The sequence below is a fragment of the Candoia aspera genome, chromosome 3, assembly GCF_035149785.1.
Source record: "Candoia aspera isolate rCanAsp1 chromosome 3, rCanAsp1.hap2, whole genome shotgun sequence".
Lineage (NCBI taxonomy): Eukaryota > Metazoa > Chordata > Lepidosauria > Squamata > Boidae > Candoia > Candoia aspera.
Window position 1 is genome coordinate 166,275,885 of NC_086155.1, and position 17,369 is coordinate 166,293,253.

Sequence of the window (17,369 nt, forward strand, 5' to 3'; positions counted from 1 at the left end):
TTGGGATGACAGATAAACAGTTGGAAAAAAGTAATGGAACACTGTTTTTATACAGATAACTGCAGTGAGATTACTGTATGTACAAAGATGGAAAGATCTGGCAATACCTATGACAAAGGAATGGTTGGTGAAGATGACAGAACTCGAGGAAATGGCCTGTTTGATTAGCGAGAAGACACTCTCTATGCTTATTGGTGACTGGAAACCCCTTATGGACTTTTTGCATAAAAAAGAAAAAAATGAACTTATGATTTATGATTTTGATGATTAGATAGGAAAGAGTATAGAAGGAAGACAGTCATGATGTAACTTTAGAGAAAGAGATCAATTTATGATGCTGTAAAAAAGATTGGAAGTCACTTCTTTATATCTTTTTTCTTTCTTTTCTATTTTTGAGCTACCCTTTTTCTTTTTGCACCTTTAGTTTTTTCTTTTCTTTTTTCTTTTCACTCTATTTTAGTTTGTATTAGTCTTATTCTTGTGTTTAAAATTTTCAATAAAATTATATATATATATACACACACACACACACAGAATAATACAGTAATCAGAATAAATACCACAGAAAAAAGATACACAGTAGAATGCAATACAGAGTGCCATGAACTTTAAAATGCAATATAAATTACAATCCAGCCAACATTAAGTTTCCTAAGTTTTACCTAACTGCAGTGAGTATGATTTGAACACATGCTCAATTGTCCTATAGAAACTACTGTTCTTGTAATTCAGTTTTACTGGACAGAAGCCATAGTGTACAACATGCTCTGCATTAAAAATGCCTGCTTACCTAGCAAAGGTAAGAAAGAAAGCTTAACAAGGTTATACTAAAAAGTTACTAAATGATTTTAAGCCAGTTTTCATTTTGGCTTATTCACAGAAAATATATTGCCTCCCTCTACCTCAATTTATTTGTCCATTCTGAAATCCCTTTGCTATATAAACAAATCTTTTTAGAGAAGCAAATCAATGAAGTGTCTAATTTGATTAGCCATGTTTTAAAATTCATCAAGGTAACTTAACATAAATAAACTGCTTACTTGTCAGTATTTTCCATGTCTTCTTTTCATCATCGTAATACTGAACCAAATTGCTGGGTAGCCGGTCAGGTCCAGGAGGCAGCCCTCCAACCAATAAGAGCATTTTCTTATTGGAACGAATTCTTCACCCCCAAAAAGAGAAAAGATAAATATCTGTGTTATTGGAGAATGTTTTAGCAGTAACAAGCAGAACCCTCACAAGAATTTTCACTGCTTGCAGTTTTCTATTCTTTTTGTTTGTTTGTTTCTTTTCCTTATCATATCTCAACAACTTTCTGAATCAAGCAGGAAAAAAAATAATCAGAAAAGCTGTGTAGCCCTCTGCTTATGGAATATTAGATTTTCTTTATGCAATTTGTTAAAGGTTCATTCTAGAATGACCTTTTTCTTCATATCATTCCCTTAAATCATCACTCTTTACAGCTGAATACACATGGAATGCTCTGGAGTTGTACTAAGGTTAAGCATTAAAGTTGCATGTCAAAATCGTATTAGTCAAAATTATTATTATAAGCCATTCTAAACCCAAAGAACCTTGAAAAAAATCAAGGTGATGCCACAGGTGTAAGCTGAGCTCTCTACGCCCCAAGGTAAACTTCTGGGGTGCCACCCTAGTAGTAGGAGAGCCTGGGTGCCAAGTCCCTGCCAATTCCATCAGTCCAAGTTCCATAACTGTTAACGCTTGCTTTCCTAAAATTCTTGTTCCATCATTTTATTGCCCAAATGTCAGTCTACAGATGCTACTCCTCTTGGAGGACTTTCAGATGAGGGAGGAAAATAAGAAATTGGAGAGCGGGAATGTAGAATAGCTGGGGGAACAAGGAGAAATAAAGGCCTTGCATCAAAAAGAACATCAAACATCCCTGCTTTTTTCCTAGGATTGCAGTTTGAAACCAGAACTGGGAAATCTTAGATTGGAATGGGATAAAATAAATAACAAATATTTTAAATGGAGTGTGTGTGTTACACTTAAGTGTCCAAAGATCACCTTACTACATAAAAGCAGCAGTAGCCCCTCCCTATTACACGGTTCCTCTTTTCTGTGCTGCTCCTCACTACAGGTCCTACTGGTAGCAAAGAGATAAACTCTAACTCTTTGCTGCCCTCTATTGGTCCCTGCATTTCTGCAGCCCAGATCTGGTAATCAGATTTGTTGAATGTGTGGGACAAGGGTAATTGCAGCAGGTCCCACATACTTAGGTGCCCCAAGTCTGCTGCTACTCCTGCTTTCACTATGTTTATACTGTTGGATAATGCAAAGAATTTGCAAGCTAATTCCTTCATCACACAGTACAAGTTAAATTCCAACACACCTGTACAATTAGAAGCATTTTAATGATAATTCTACACTGAACTCTACTTAGATGTAAAGAACCTTTCTGCTGCTTACTTTAGCCCAGCCTTCCGCATCTCCTCCCCACCCCACTGCCCCTCCTTCCTTTGCTCTCCCACTGGCTATAGCAACACCAATTGGTAAAAATGAGACTGTGATGTTGTTGAGAGCCTCCCCAGAGTGGAGCCCTGCCAACGCCTGCCACTGATCCAGCAGCATGAACCTGCTCAACTGTGCAAAGTCACTCTAATTCCCTCCCTCTGTTTTTCTACCTTCTCCCCCAGGGGGCAGCCACTGAGAAGAGTGACTACCCACCCATCAAGAGCTGGCAATTCGCTGCTATTAACCGTGACCGTGATTCCCAATCTGCCTGGCAGTTCTTAAGAACAGGGCTGCAACATCTCATAGGCAGTAAAAGCTGTAATATGCACCCTGGCCTCCATCACTATACCTGATGAATGCACATTTATTGTAACACTAATGGCTTTAATTCAAGAGAAAAGAGGAGAGGAGACCCAGACCCCTAGTTGAGTACTGATGCTTTAATAGTCACTTTACATATAATTGAGTATCTATCAGTTACACAAAGCCTGGAAAGTAATAAAAATCAAAAAAGGGAATCATGTTAAAGTAATTCATTCTACTGTGATTGAAAAAAAAATAACATAATACAGACCGCAGTATGTGTCCAAAATAATGTATTACTGCACAATGCCAGTTTTTGTGCTGCTGACCAACTTGAGATTACTGGGGTTAGCCTCTATTCTTCACTGTATTAATCCTTCACACAACTGTATTAATCCCTAAGAGAGTTTCTTTCCATTCATCATTTTGCATTATGACTGAATCATTTGGGTTCACATGGAAAGAGGGAAACATTTCTGTTTTATTTATATTTATATTTATAAACACACACACACACACACAAATAATAATAATAATAATAATAATAATAATAATAATAATAATAATAATAATAATAATAGTTTTAAAAAACTCCCAGAGAGGGAGCTTCATTACCAATGTCAATGTGCTGCGATATCTAAAAGGTTCATCTGCTTAACATATTAATGAACATATACATAATTGGCACAGTAATCTACTAAAAACAACCAGGCAAAGTAAGGAATTTTGTAATGCTTTCTGTGCAGCCCATAATTCATATGTTAAGAATGAATTAATAACAGCTAAAACATAAAGTGCGTAATGAGAAAGCCTTCAGGAATATGCAAAAGGCGCTACTTCAATGTTAGCCAACATTTATGCCGATGTATCATAATATGGCGTACATTAATATGAAACATACGCCTCCCAGAATTAGGCCACTCATTACTTTGTCTTGGGATGGTTTCACATTGAGCCTAACCAATCCAAGATCAAGCAGCTGCCCCAAGAAAACTCTGCTCATGTCCAAAAGTGCCACTTATCCCTTTTGCCTATGCCATTAATCGCTTTCGATGGGACATTCCCACCTTGTTCTTATTTAAAACTGGGCTCAGAAAAATTTCCTCTAACTCAGTAAACAGTTCCATCTTTGCCATTTGAAATTGTGGTGCTGGAATGAAACAGCATTAGACCCCTCCCCTTTCCCCATCAGCCTATTTTCCCCCCACTTCCAGCTTCTCTTCTCTCCAATATCCATGCTAATACAGCTCTATTTGGCTCCAAGGAGCACTGAACAAAACTGTTTGCCCAGCACTAGTGGCATCGGAAGCAGTATTTCCAGCACTCCTTGCTTTTCAGCACACAGCTACAGCATTGTGCTAGACATGAGAAAGGGGAAGGAGGAAGAAACAACAGTCTCCCATTGCCTTCGTCATTACTGTCATAAGAGCAACATCAAAGCTAAAGATGTTGACCATCTTACAATACACACTTCAATAGGGAAATACCTAATCTTATTTATAAAAAGTAGCAGCAATGATCATGAAGGTCCTTCCAGTATGTGCACATGAGTATATGAATTGAAGAAAGGTGCTTAGTATTAGTTTTCTTGCCAATCTATTTTTAAGCATCACTGAGATTGTCTTTTATAGTAAAACATTAGATGTTACATGTGCATTAAAAAAACCTAATATAGAATAGCCTTAACAAAGTTAGTATGTGTAAAATTGGGATAATTTTGACCCTCAAATTCAGTATCAATCCAGCAAGACTATCTTCAATCTTATGACTAAATCATGAAAATTTCCATATGCTTCAGATTCTTTGTCTAGGAGGTAGGTTATAATATTCTTTAAATGCAAGATGTGGATGGCTAAATATATTACAGGAGCCTGAGCAATGTTAAGCCGTAAGTCACTTAAGCATCGTCATCCTTAATGAGCAAATAAATTCCAACTTCTTTGTGAAGCATGTTCTATTTCTATCATAATTAACTTTAGCTATTCTTTAAAATTCAAAACACCATGGTAAGGTTGGCCAATAAGGAAACTTATTTCAATTTTGTATTAGTTTTTACATTTCAAACTCACCCAAATAACCCTTTCCAGGACTCAGAGCATTATAAAAGGATAAAGAACAACACAAGTTCACGTGTCTTAGATGTAGAATAAAAGTTAACATTTTGTTCTGAATAGCAGAATGTGCAGTATATGCTTGGAACCAACAAAAAAAGTGTACAAGTTTTAGTGTGATGCACACAAGCATAGACCTCTGAAATTAGCTGAAAACTTTGTCAGCTACCTGTTCAGTGCAGATGAAGGAGTAGAGGATCAGAATTAATTAAAACCAAATATCCACTGCCACACACCTGTGTTCAACAGCATCCATTGGGCTGATAGATTCCAATCTACTCAGATATACACACAGAAGCCTATTTCTGCCCATTGAGAAGCGTATTTGGAAATAATAAAATCAATGCGAACTCCTTCCAAATAAGCACAATTAAGAATAGACTCTTCATTCAATTAAATAAGCCTATTTTACCAAGACTACCAGATTAAAATTTCACCATAGTCATAGATTCACACGCACAAGGCACTATTTTCAATTTATCCTACATAAAAGTGGGAATGCTTAATATTATGAGGTATGAATTTGGAAATGGATGTATATCTCACCCATTTAATGAATGTCTAATGGTTTAGACAAAAGATTATAAAAGGCTACTGTAATAAAATATAATTAATTGTAACAGAGATTGACAGAAAAGGCAGCATTCTTAAAAACTATCTACAATTAAATCACAGTAAAGACCTGCAGATTGTCAACTACCTTCAAAAGATGAAAAAACCTGAATCAGAGATGTAGCTAAAATCCTTAATATAATGGCAATCTTCTTATTGATCTTAGCTTCAGATCATGGACATATTGTATAAAAACCACAGCTTAAATAAAACAACTGGACACACATTAAGAACGTTCAGTGTTAGCACAGCACCTGTTAATATTCTAACTGAAGCATTGGAATACTTTTCTCAGGCAGATGTATGATGTCTTGTAATGTTCTATCTGAAATGTTACCAAGAAATGAATCACTACAAAAACATAAAAGAAGGCATGGCCAGATATCCAAACAAAAGCAGGCAAAAAAACAGTATAGGCTGTAGATACCACCATCAACGTCAATCTATAACAAATGCCTCTATAACAAAAGCTAGCCTATGCCCTAGATGGAAAGGTATAGATTGTATACAAATGTTACTTATAGATGAATATCCAACTGTCACGGCGCAAGTAGCCAGATTCTGCGCAGCTGCTATGAAGATACATCAGATTATGATTGGAAAACTGTAGTAATGTATCCCTTGTAATAACTTAATGGTCTATATAACACATTTTATTTATGATATTTTACTCTTTTTATCGCTCCTTTTAATATTTGACATATATTTTTATAGACACTGATAGAATATTAGTCATGATAATGCAAATTAATAAGATTGTTTTTAAACTTGATTAAGGGGCTCACTTACATTGTGATCCAAACGTATTTTAACACTTAATTGGAACTTGTAAACTCAAATTTAAAATTATTTTAATTTAGATGGCTCATATTTTATGGTTAATGGCTAATGTGCATATTTTTATAGAATTGTATCTTGTACTGGTCAGTGACCATAACAAAATCAATTGAATTGAATTGAAAAGCTAGCCTATCATAAATGCCACTGCTGTACCTGGATTACATAAAAAAGCTGTTTTCATCAGAGTTATAATGATACCTTCTTCAAATATTCTGTGAATATAATTTAGAAATTTCATTTAAATGTTAAAAATATGGGTAAGGAGATAGAACAATTCCCATATGTTTTTGCTATGTCAGTGCTTACAACTCCTATCCTAATTATAGTACAGGAGGCGATTACAAGTCAGTAACATCAACTGCTTTCAAGAGTTCAGCAAGAATGAAGAGTCACATTTTCTCTCTTCTCTCAACTATTATTGTTTATCAGAACAGCCAAGGATATTTAGTTCAAAACCATGCCAAAAGCCAAACCAAAATGAGTTTTATTAGTATATGCCTTTCAAGAATATCAGGAATTAATCTGTAAGCATTATCCAACTCCAGAGAGAATTTTTAGGAACCATTTCATACGTTCCTTTCTCAACAAGTCAGTCCTTATTGCCCAGATCCAATGTTTCCAGCCATTTCCCATATAAGATACATATAATCTGCCAAGGAGGGCAAGGAAAGATAGTATAAGCAGAAGGCTGCATACAATCAAGTATTTCATCCATATTCAAGACTACGGTAAATGAAATAAATCAAAGCAAAAATAATCAACGCAGCTTAAGGGGGGCGATGATATTTGCGCTGTAGCCAATACATCAGTCAGCTTGGAATGGCTGTGAGCTATTTTATTCAGAAAATGTTCTGCAAATATGTCATAGCATGGAGATAAGGGTTCAGGTAGATTATTCTGGAACCTCACAAGAAAAAGCCTACCAGATGAAAGTCCTGCTGAATAGCAATACATGGATAAAATGCATTGGTGAATCTCTGTGAACAACCCTACAAAGTAAGCTCTAGCGTAGCCGTTCCCAGCCTATGGCTTACCAGATGTGTTGAACTACAGCTTCCATGATTTACAACCAACCCAGCCAATACTTCTAGTTCTCCAGCACATCTAGAAGACACCACCCTAGGATAGGTATTTTAGACCATATTCAGTTGGGTTCATCCTGAAATAACAAGCTTGGTCATCTTTGTTCCAGATTTCCTTTCATTTATGGACCTGTGTCTATAAATTCAAGAAGGGCCATTAGGAAATAATCAGTACTCATCATCCTAGTGTCCATATTCCTACAGAGATTAGCAGTGTTACAGTCTACAACAGAGACATTGTTTTTATCTTCCTTACAAAAGTAATATATACTACAATGACTTTTGAACACTATATTATCATCAATGGACTTTAGTAGTCCCAAATTATTACACCAACAAAGGAGGCATAAATAAAAACTAGCTGGTCACAGCCACTCATTAAATTTAATGTGACTCTTACAAGAGCAGTACCTTTTCTTCAGGCTCATTCAGAAACCTGAAAAAATTGGTTACTTGAATGACTAGTAAAGAAGTATCCTGTGTATCAGAATAGCCTTGTTAAATCATGGCGCAAGATGCACAATTCCAATGAATCTGTTAAAACAGCAGTGAGAGTATTTAAAGTGTGACATACATTTTGGTAAACTGAAAACAAAATCAGCTTTTCTGCTGCCTTCTCCCTTCTGCCTTCTCCAGTCTCTTGAACCTTTCTGCTTTTCTTTGTCAACACCACTGCTTTACTCCACATACTACTGATACTTGAACTTATTATTAATGTAACAGTCATGCCAAAACCTATTTCTCTCACTAGATCTGTAGGTATAATGTATGGGTGTTGTAGCATATGACTATCACAAACACATTTGGAAATAAGACAACCTGTAAGCATGTTTGTTGAGAATCCATGATAAGCTGCAAGTCCCTGCTAAATATATATTCACTGGCAAACACGGGGTATGTAAAATGGTACTGAATTATAGAGTGATGTGAACTCTGAAACTTTAAACTAAAATTTTCAAATTCTGCAACTAGCATGTATTATGCACATAAATCAATTGCATAAATATCAGTTTCACATAGTTTGAAGTGTTGCCTAGAGATCTGTTTTCTGTTCAGGTATAATGCAATGAACTAATAGTTGCTTTTAATTAAAAAACAGAGAAGAAGATAGGTCTGCAGTGGAAGGAAGGCAATCTATGCACAGGTGACAAAATGCACAGCTACTAGCTCTGCATAGGAAAGAAGTCATACTAATTGCTACCATGCCTTTCCATTCAAGACTGCCAACTTGTTTTATGGCTTTGGATTTCACTATAAGCCTGAGGCTTACTTATTTTAACTGAAAGCTTAGGTGAGATTTCAAACAGACAGATCAACACATAAAACCTAACACAGAAGTATAAATCTGACAAACAAATATATTGCAAAATATTTGGCAATATCATAATGGCAACCTTTAGGGCAATTGTCCTGGAAGTGTTGTTGGACTGCCACCAGTCTCCTAACCTACAAACATTTGAATATAGTATTGTTTGTGTGATTTGGTGCTTCTAAATCAGGAGCTATGTGTGCTTGAAAAAGCATTACTGATATCAAAGAAACAGACATTATGAATAAAGCATTCTGTATAGCCAAATGGTTTACATGAACAGTGTGTTTTTATGTTTGGCATGGCGTGGCATGGCATGGCCGAGAACCCAAAAGCGTATGTTTGAAGTGAAGTATGACTCAGTTTTTTTTTATTTTTAAAAGTAAATAATTTTCTACCATTAAAAATTTATTTTAAAAAGTTCATTTTTCCAAAACTTGTGTTAGATCTGTATGAAATGAAAATTGGTTAAAAAAAAAATCTAAAGCCTATAATTGTCAGAAAGTCAAAATGGAGAGAGTCATTCTATTAGGTTGAGCTGAATTAATTATTTCTTTTTTTTTCTAAATGTCCAAGCTTATGAAATCACAGCTAGAAGGCTCATCTTTTAAAGTATCCCACTTTGACAGCTATAATGGTGATAAACAAAAAGCGAGGAACCAAAAGATATGACACAAATAACGTATGATATGCAGAAAGTACTGGTGTCATTTCCTAACACACACACACACACACACACACACTATGCCAGTGTAGCAACTACTTTAAGGAGGAAAGAACCGTATTTCAAGGAAAGGTAACAGACTGCAGAACCAGAACACATTTCAGTGCTGTGCTAGTGCAAGACTTTCCCATGATTGCCTCAAAGTTCAGAATACATTCAAATATCCATCCCAATTCCTGGATAAAGTTAAATTGTTTAAAACGAATTGCTGCTTTAAAAGCATTTTTTTCAGTACCTGCAAATGCTTTTCTAACCATTACAGAGGTCTCATTTGTCTTATAGTGATTTGGTTTGTACAAAATCTGTACAAAACCTCCTTGGTGGCCACAGTTGAGTTTATTGTTTACTTTATCTTTCTCTGATGAACCTGAAATGCCTGGGACAAAACAACTGTTCTCACGGTTGATTTCATTGAATTATCTCTTAGGACAAGTCATTTTATTAAATTGCATTAAATTGTAACATGTTTAAATTCTTTATTCTTATTTTATTTTCCTACATTCCACCTCATACTAGATTTGCATGCCTTCCCACACCAACTTGGTGCCCCCCAGATGGTACTGATCCAAATTTAGTAAGAGGTGCAAAAAAATTATCTTATGCTAGAGACTTAATTGGAGATGCTCTTTAGATGATAGTATGCATTACTTCATTCACTTCAAAATGTGTAAGTTTAACCCTGTTTCATTTGGAAGCCCTCCTACTCATTCAGCTAATGGGTCCTTGGATTTCTGCCCTAATGTTTAAATGAATTGGCACTTAAATTGATACTTTTCTTCTATCATAACTGCTACTCTGCTATGAACAGAATTTCATAGCCATGTATTAAATAATTTCTCTTTTGGTTTTCAACTTACCACCCTTAATACTATGTCAAGAAATAACTGAATATCCTAATTCATACAATTGGCACTGTCATTGTCTTTTCTATCCTTTCTATGTCCCACGGTATGAATCTACTCTTTTCAAGCATCTATGTTTTGTAACTGGTATTCTGTATACAAATGTTCAGAATTGGGACTGCTATTCTTGTTTTTGACATTATTAATTTTAGCTATCACGTCTCTTTATAAATCTTCTGAGTCTCCAGTTTATTTGTCAGGCCAATCTTTCTGGGGAGGAAGGAAGAACATCTTTATATCTCTAATGCAATCTTGCATTATTATGTTAAATTCCCATTTTTAACGATTTTTGTAACCCACCCAAATCAGAAGACAATGGGCAGCATAAAATGAAGTAAGCATATAAAAAGCAACACATTAAAACTAATCATCTCACCCCAAAATGCCCATATAAAATTAATTTGAGTTATAAGCAGAGTAGAATAAAGTGAACCTCCAAGGGAAGCAAGCTGCAAGGCATGGAAGCCACTACAGAAAATTACCAGTAATTATGCATATTGTTAAAAAATCAATCATTAAAAATAAAGTTAAAACAGCTATACAGTATGTAACCAAAATCTCAATTCCCAAATGTTTGATGGAATAGACAGGTTTTTACCTGTTTCTGAAATAATAAACATGTGGGAGCTATCTGGATCATGGGGGAGGGAGGTAGCATGTTCCAGAGAGACAATGTCATCACTGAAAAACTCAAGTTTTCGGACTCTTATCCCTTAATATCCAAATGGTACCCAAAGCATCTCTTCCTGTGCCGCTCAAACAGGACACATAAATTATATTTGAAAGAGATGGTCCCTTAGGCAGCCTGGACTCAAACCACAGAGCCCTTTGTAGTTCAGAACAAACACCTTGAAGTGTACTCAGAAACAAACCAGTAACCATCAGAGCACCTTTAGAGTGTAACATTGATAAAGGCTCTCATTCACCACCTGTGCTGGCTGAAAGTAGTCTTCAAAGGTAGCCCCAAATACAGCATATTGCAGTCACCCAGTCTCAAGGCAAAGAAGTCATGTGTAACTGTTTCTAGCACCTCCTAGTCCAAACAGGGCCGCAACCGATGGAATAGCCAAAGCTGGGTAAAACCTCCCTGAGCCCTATCTCCACCTATTGATTCAGTAGGTGCTATGAATTCAGGAAAACCTCATGTCATGGACTTGGTCTTTCAGAGGGAATATGATAACATCCAGAAACAGCATAGGAGTCAACCATGCTACTCTGTCTTGCTTAGATTCAATTTCAACTTGTTTTGTCCTACCCAATCCCATTACTGCTTCCAGGCACCAGGTAAGGGCATCTACCACATCTTCTGTCCAGCCCAGAATGGAGACATAGAACTGGATACTGATGATACCTGAACCTTGAAAGGATGGATGTTACTCAGTAATTTCATTCACATGTTTAACACTATAGGGGAAAGAGGTAAGCCCTGTGGCCTCCCTTATAGGGACTGCTCTTCTCCAATCACTACCATCCAAAGCTGCCCATATGTACCCTGCCAAGATAATTCAACACAGGAGGAGTGAGTAGCCATGCTGGTGGATCCCCCCTCAAGGAGAGAGGGCTTCAGAGGACAACTGCTACCAGATGACTCTAGCCCCAAAAGGTACACTTTCACTGAGGCAGTGCACTGTGGCCCATTCCAGGTCACCAGGGAGGGTCTCAGCTGGGCACATGGCCTGCCACTCTTGCACAGCAGCAAATGTTACAGCCCAGTGGCAGCAACTCCCACCACATCCGGGATTCAACAGAGAAGACTTCTACTACGTCCTTCTATCACTGGCTCCTTGCTACTGCTCCAACTGCACTCCAAATATGGAGAATTTATCCATTTCTGAAGAACTCTGGATAAATCATGCCTGGACTGTTGAGAAGAAGATAACAATGCACTCCTGGAAAGTTGTTTGTGTACCAGATTCTAAATTATGGTTCAATGAAATCTGTGTTTGAATTCATCTGTCAGTGACTTCGCCACATTTGAATTAGCTGGGTGACCTTGGGCCAGTCACTCTCTTTCAGCCCTAGGAATGAGGCAATGGCAAACCACTCCAGAAAAACCTTGCCAAAAAAACTGCAGAGATCAGGCAGTCGCCAGGAGTCAAAAAACTGATTCAAAGGCACACATAAATAAAGAACTAATCTAGGATCATTGCTACCATGCCTTCTTGATCTTGGAATCATTCCCGCTGAAACACCCAAAACCTTGGTGAGCAAATCTTAGATAGGATTACAGCCACCACCTTTACCCAATCAGTTCACAGTTATGCCAGCTAAGTCCACTTGCTCCTTCCCAACCAATTCATGAAAGATAAAGGTCCTATTAAAAGCAGACTTGGCATTCACTCACAGCAAGGTATCGGGGGCCAGGGGAGAGGCAGCTGGGTTAGAAGGGACAAGCACCAAGCTGCCAATTCCGCCTTTGTTTGAACAGCTAGCCCCTTGCCTGTCATATGTCCCTCTTCCTGTCACTGCAAAAATCTGCCTACTGCCTACTGCCCTAATAACCTCTTGGTGCCATCCTGGATCTTCTCCTACATTCTAACTTTGGGGCCTACCACTGTAATAGTATGAAGGAGGTGGCCTGAATGAATGGAGTTGACTAGTGTTTGATTATGTAATGGTTCTAACTTACATTTTTTTAAAAAATCCAAATGTTGCAAATGTTGCGTCCTGAATCCCTTGCTAAGTTTAACCTCCTAAAGAAAAATAGTTGTTCCTTTGTTAAGGCTGGTTATCTTTTCTGAGGTTGCTCTTAAGACAAGAGTTTTTCAGAGGTTAGAGGGTTGTCTGCTTTCTCAGCCATTACTTTCTCCAGCCATCCCCAATTAGTCTGCTTCTGTTAATCTTGGCAGGGTTTATTTGAGATAAATCAGTTATCTACCTTGAAATGACACAGCAAGAGATATACTATGTTACAAAGAATCCTGGGAACCATGATCTTCCTGAAAGCATCCCAGGGTAACAAATTAATCAGGTCCATAAAACTGATTTTTTTTTAAACAAAATTATGTGTTAGAAAATTATTTTTTAATAAATAGCTAATTACATTCCTGTAGGAAACATCCACCTATATCTTTGCATATTTGATTACTTGTCAGAATATCTCACTTTGGTTTATTTTTGCCAAATATAAATGACAATACTATTTTGAGGTTAGGGTTTGTTCATGCCAGATAGGTTTTAATTCTATGTCAGGCTTTCTACAGGGAACCCAACAATAGTGCCAAAGGGAAGTGGCTCTTTGGAAAAAGGATTTTGGGGGAAACAGGCATCTTCTGATTTTGAAATTTACTTAGAAGATGGAGATATAGCAACCACAGGCCAATATTTAATTTATTAAGCTCAGAAACAGCAGGTAGTAGATTGACCATCTATTACTCAGCAGGATACTTTGATTTAAATCACCATTCAGTACAATTGCAATCCAGTACAGTTAAATTGCTTAAATCCCAGTAAAGTCAATGCTATTTAAACATACTGTGTGCAAGATTGCTGCCCAAGAGAAAAGACAAAATTAAATACATGTTTTATATTGTTTATTTGTACTTCAGATATTTCTTAAACAGAACTGCTTATCAATTGATTGATAGAACAATTAAATCATATTGAACTGTAGTTAAGTACAGCTTCCATACCAAATAGAAGAGATATCCTTAAACAATATTTTTGCATACGTAAAACAACATTAAACAAATCTGTTTACTCCAAAATAAAATGTCCAGTAACTGCTGATAATTTACTGGAAGACCAGCATTTCTTGAGAGATGAAAAATAAATTGACCCAACTGCTGTGAACAGATAAATTATTCAGTTGAGACCTAAGATCAAATCCTGACCAGACATACATTCACTGGTTGATCATAGAGCATTCTCATTCATTTCAATCTAATCTATTGCTCTCAAAGTACTGTTGAGAGAATAAAATCGAATGATTTCATACATGCAGTCAATCCTGAGTTCTTCTGGAATAAGGGTGAAATATACAGCATATGTGACTGACAGATAAATTACTATGTTCTTTAACTAGTAGATAAAGATAACAATATCCATAATTTTATACTGGGGAAACAACAGAACTTGGCCAAAACTAACCAATGAGATTATCTAGGCAAACTGCAGATGAATTTAGATCAGTGTTCTCACTCTCCAGGTTGGCTGGCAGTAAATGTATAATGCAATGAAAATGAATTGAAGAAGGATGTCACTGAAGCAGGATTGAGGTCATAATGTCTATGATAACTTGGCAGACAAAGACCACAAGTAAGAAGCTTCTAATAATATTTATAGTACATAATCTTTTCTGACAAAGTCATAAAGCATTCTGAAAAAGCAGATATTTGCCTCAGAATTCCTTCATAGAAAAAGTGCCTTCAAATAAATGTTTTTGGCAGAACATCACATATTTAATACAGACTGTTACAAATTCAGTAAGAAGAGATATTACTGGGGTTCTAAAGATCTACTTAAGAGGCCAAGCATCTTCTATTTACATAGTGAGCTTAACTGAATACCTTACAAAAGTGGATATGCTGCTTGCAATAAGCAGGCAATTAAAAATTTTGCTTTAAAGCCCACACAGCACAAACATGCTATGTTTATTCTGTCAGTAAATAAAAGCAGCCTGAAGCTGTGTGGATTGACTGTTCCCTACTCTCATTCAATCTACGCTTAAAGGGATAAAAAAGTAGTTACACTTCTTCATATTTTCTGAGCGTAGGTGTTCAGCAGAAGTCACAATGATGTCAATCATACGATGACATCATTTATCTGCCCTCAGGGGCTCCAACCTCTTTCCCCAAAAAGAATCTTTTTCAAGGGGCAGGGTGGGCTTTCCACAAAACACAACTTAAGCCATCCCTCCACATACACACTTCCAGCCTAGCGGACCATTTCCTCAGAACCCTTTTTCTCAAACAAGTTCTTTCTGACTAAAGCAAAAGTTCTAAAATGGCTATTTCCAAAATTGTAACCATCTGTGTGCAGGAGCAAGGCTGTTAGCTCTTACTGAATCAGGAAACAAAGGGTAAATCAGACATGCATCACAGTACTCATTTCGTGGTAGTACTGTACTAATTTCAACTGAATTCATACTCTAGCTTGCAGTTAGAAATGTTCCTAAAATAGTAAGTGTAAACAATTTAAAACCAATGTCGAAAAGTCATATTTAAAATAGGATAAAATGACTCCAAACAAAAATAGCTTTACAAAATACAAGCCATAAAACAGTAACATTTAAATGATCAGTTAGAAACAAATTAAACTGGTGATAGCATTGGCTTAAAAAACACATGGCAAAATCAAATACAAAAGATGAATACACTGACGATTAAAAAGAAAATAAAAAGTTTTTGCTTTAAGTCAAAAAGGTTACAGGCACTAGACATGCCTCCCTGGGGAGAGTAATTGAAAGCTGAAGATCCTCAACTACACCCATAGCAGTACTTTCCAGGATGATCTTAGGGTTTAGATACAGACAGTCTTTGAAGGACAAAGACAAGTTCCAGCTTTCCATTATCAGAACCAGGCATGCAACTATTATTACAGCATGTGTATGTAAGCAAATAAAAACATCTATTTTAAAAAAAAGCTTCTCATTTTAAAGTTTTAAATAATGAGAATGAAATGTACATATACTTAAAAGTTAACTCTTTACTGACTGAAAATAGAATATCTAGCACCTTACACAGCTGCAATTTCTTAAGTATTTTTTAGAATGAATTCCTGTTAATTTCAGCATTTAAAACTGAGCTAGATTTTTTTCAATTTCACCTTTGTTAAAAATGTTTGCAAAAATGCCATTAAAGGTTTCATATTTGTTTTGCTGTTACACAGGTTGCAGAACATACATTCATATTTTGAGGTGTGAAAGAAGCTATTTTATTCTGAATCTCAAACTCAGAACTATAAGCTGCATGCTATTTGAAATGAAAGAAATTTTAATGATGGCCTATGCTTTAAACTAAATGCCATTTTGACATAGATCATTATCAAAACTATCAATATTGTATTACAGACTTTTTAACCATTTTGCTATTTACTTTTGCTCTTTTATAAAAATTTAAAATACGCAATTACTACAAATCCCAAAGCATCTGTGTACTACAGTTTTAAGTAGTGTATTAGGAACAAAAGTGTTATTTTAAGCAAAGAAGGAAGATAGTTACCAGATCATGCTGAAGGCCTGAGACAGCCTCATTAAAGGAAATGGGAGTTTGCATTAGATGTTAATTTAAGAGCAGGTGCATTAATTCTGTTTCTTCACTCTTGAGCACCAAGCAGATATCTTTGGCACTCAACTGTTTACCTCTCAGAACCCAAAACTATCAGAAAGTGGACTCTTGAAAAAGAATCAAATTCACGTATTACTTTCCAACACTTACATTTTTGTCATGTTAATTTACTATGCCATTATTTTCCCCTGGAAATCAATAAAGATACCTAAAAATCATTCACTGTGTAGATTTCTGTTGACTTTATTTTCATAACTTTTAAAAAGTATTTTTTTTCAAGATCTTTTTTAAGTAAAATTTTCTAAAATATGTCTTCAATTTTTTGCTTTTTGTTTTTAAATATTATTTATATCCCAGTTTTTAATTGAGTATCTTAACTGGGTCTTAATCGTTCAATCATAGCTTTAACAAAATCATATTACATAAAATATAAATAAAAAATTATACCCTTCTCTTGGTGTATATGTAAGAAGTTTCTTCTGTTTCTTAGGACACTTGATTTGTTCTGTATTCTTTTGCATATATGAGTGGTAATTCAGCATAATGGAATAGTCAAGGGGCCTATTAACAAACTGATAAAGCTGAGTAATAATACTATTAAGATAAGATCAGCATATCAGGGTTAGTCAGAAAAACATGTTTTTTCATATAACAGAAACTCCTTTGATTTAATATTCTAAATGCGTCCAAAGGTATTCCATATCCAAATCTGAGTGTGTTTATAAATGTAAAAAGTGAGTAAGTAATACAATGGGAACCTATGCATGTTTTCCTGTAAGTAAAC

General features: G+C 35.9%; 1 protein-coding gene across 1 annotated transcript in view; it reads right to left on the reverse strand.

The window, feature by feature from the left end:
* The window catches only part of KLHL14 (kelch like family member 14), an 84,426-nt gene that overhangs the window by 63,744 nt on the left and 3,313 nt on the right, over positions 1 to 17,369 (reverse strand). The window contains exon 2 of the mRNA XM_063299238.1: positions 1,041 to 1,162. Within this exon, the coding sequence (XP_063155308.1) occupies positions 1,041 to 1,162 (122 nt within the window). The remainder of the gene's footprint in view (positions 1 to 1,040; positions 1,163 to 17,369) is intronic.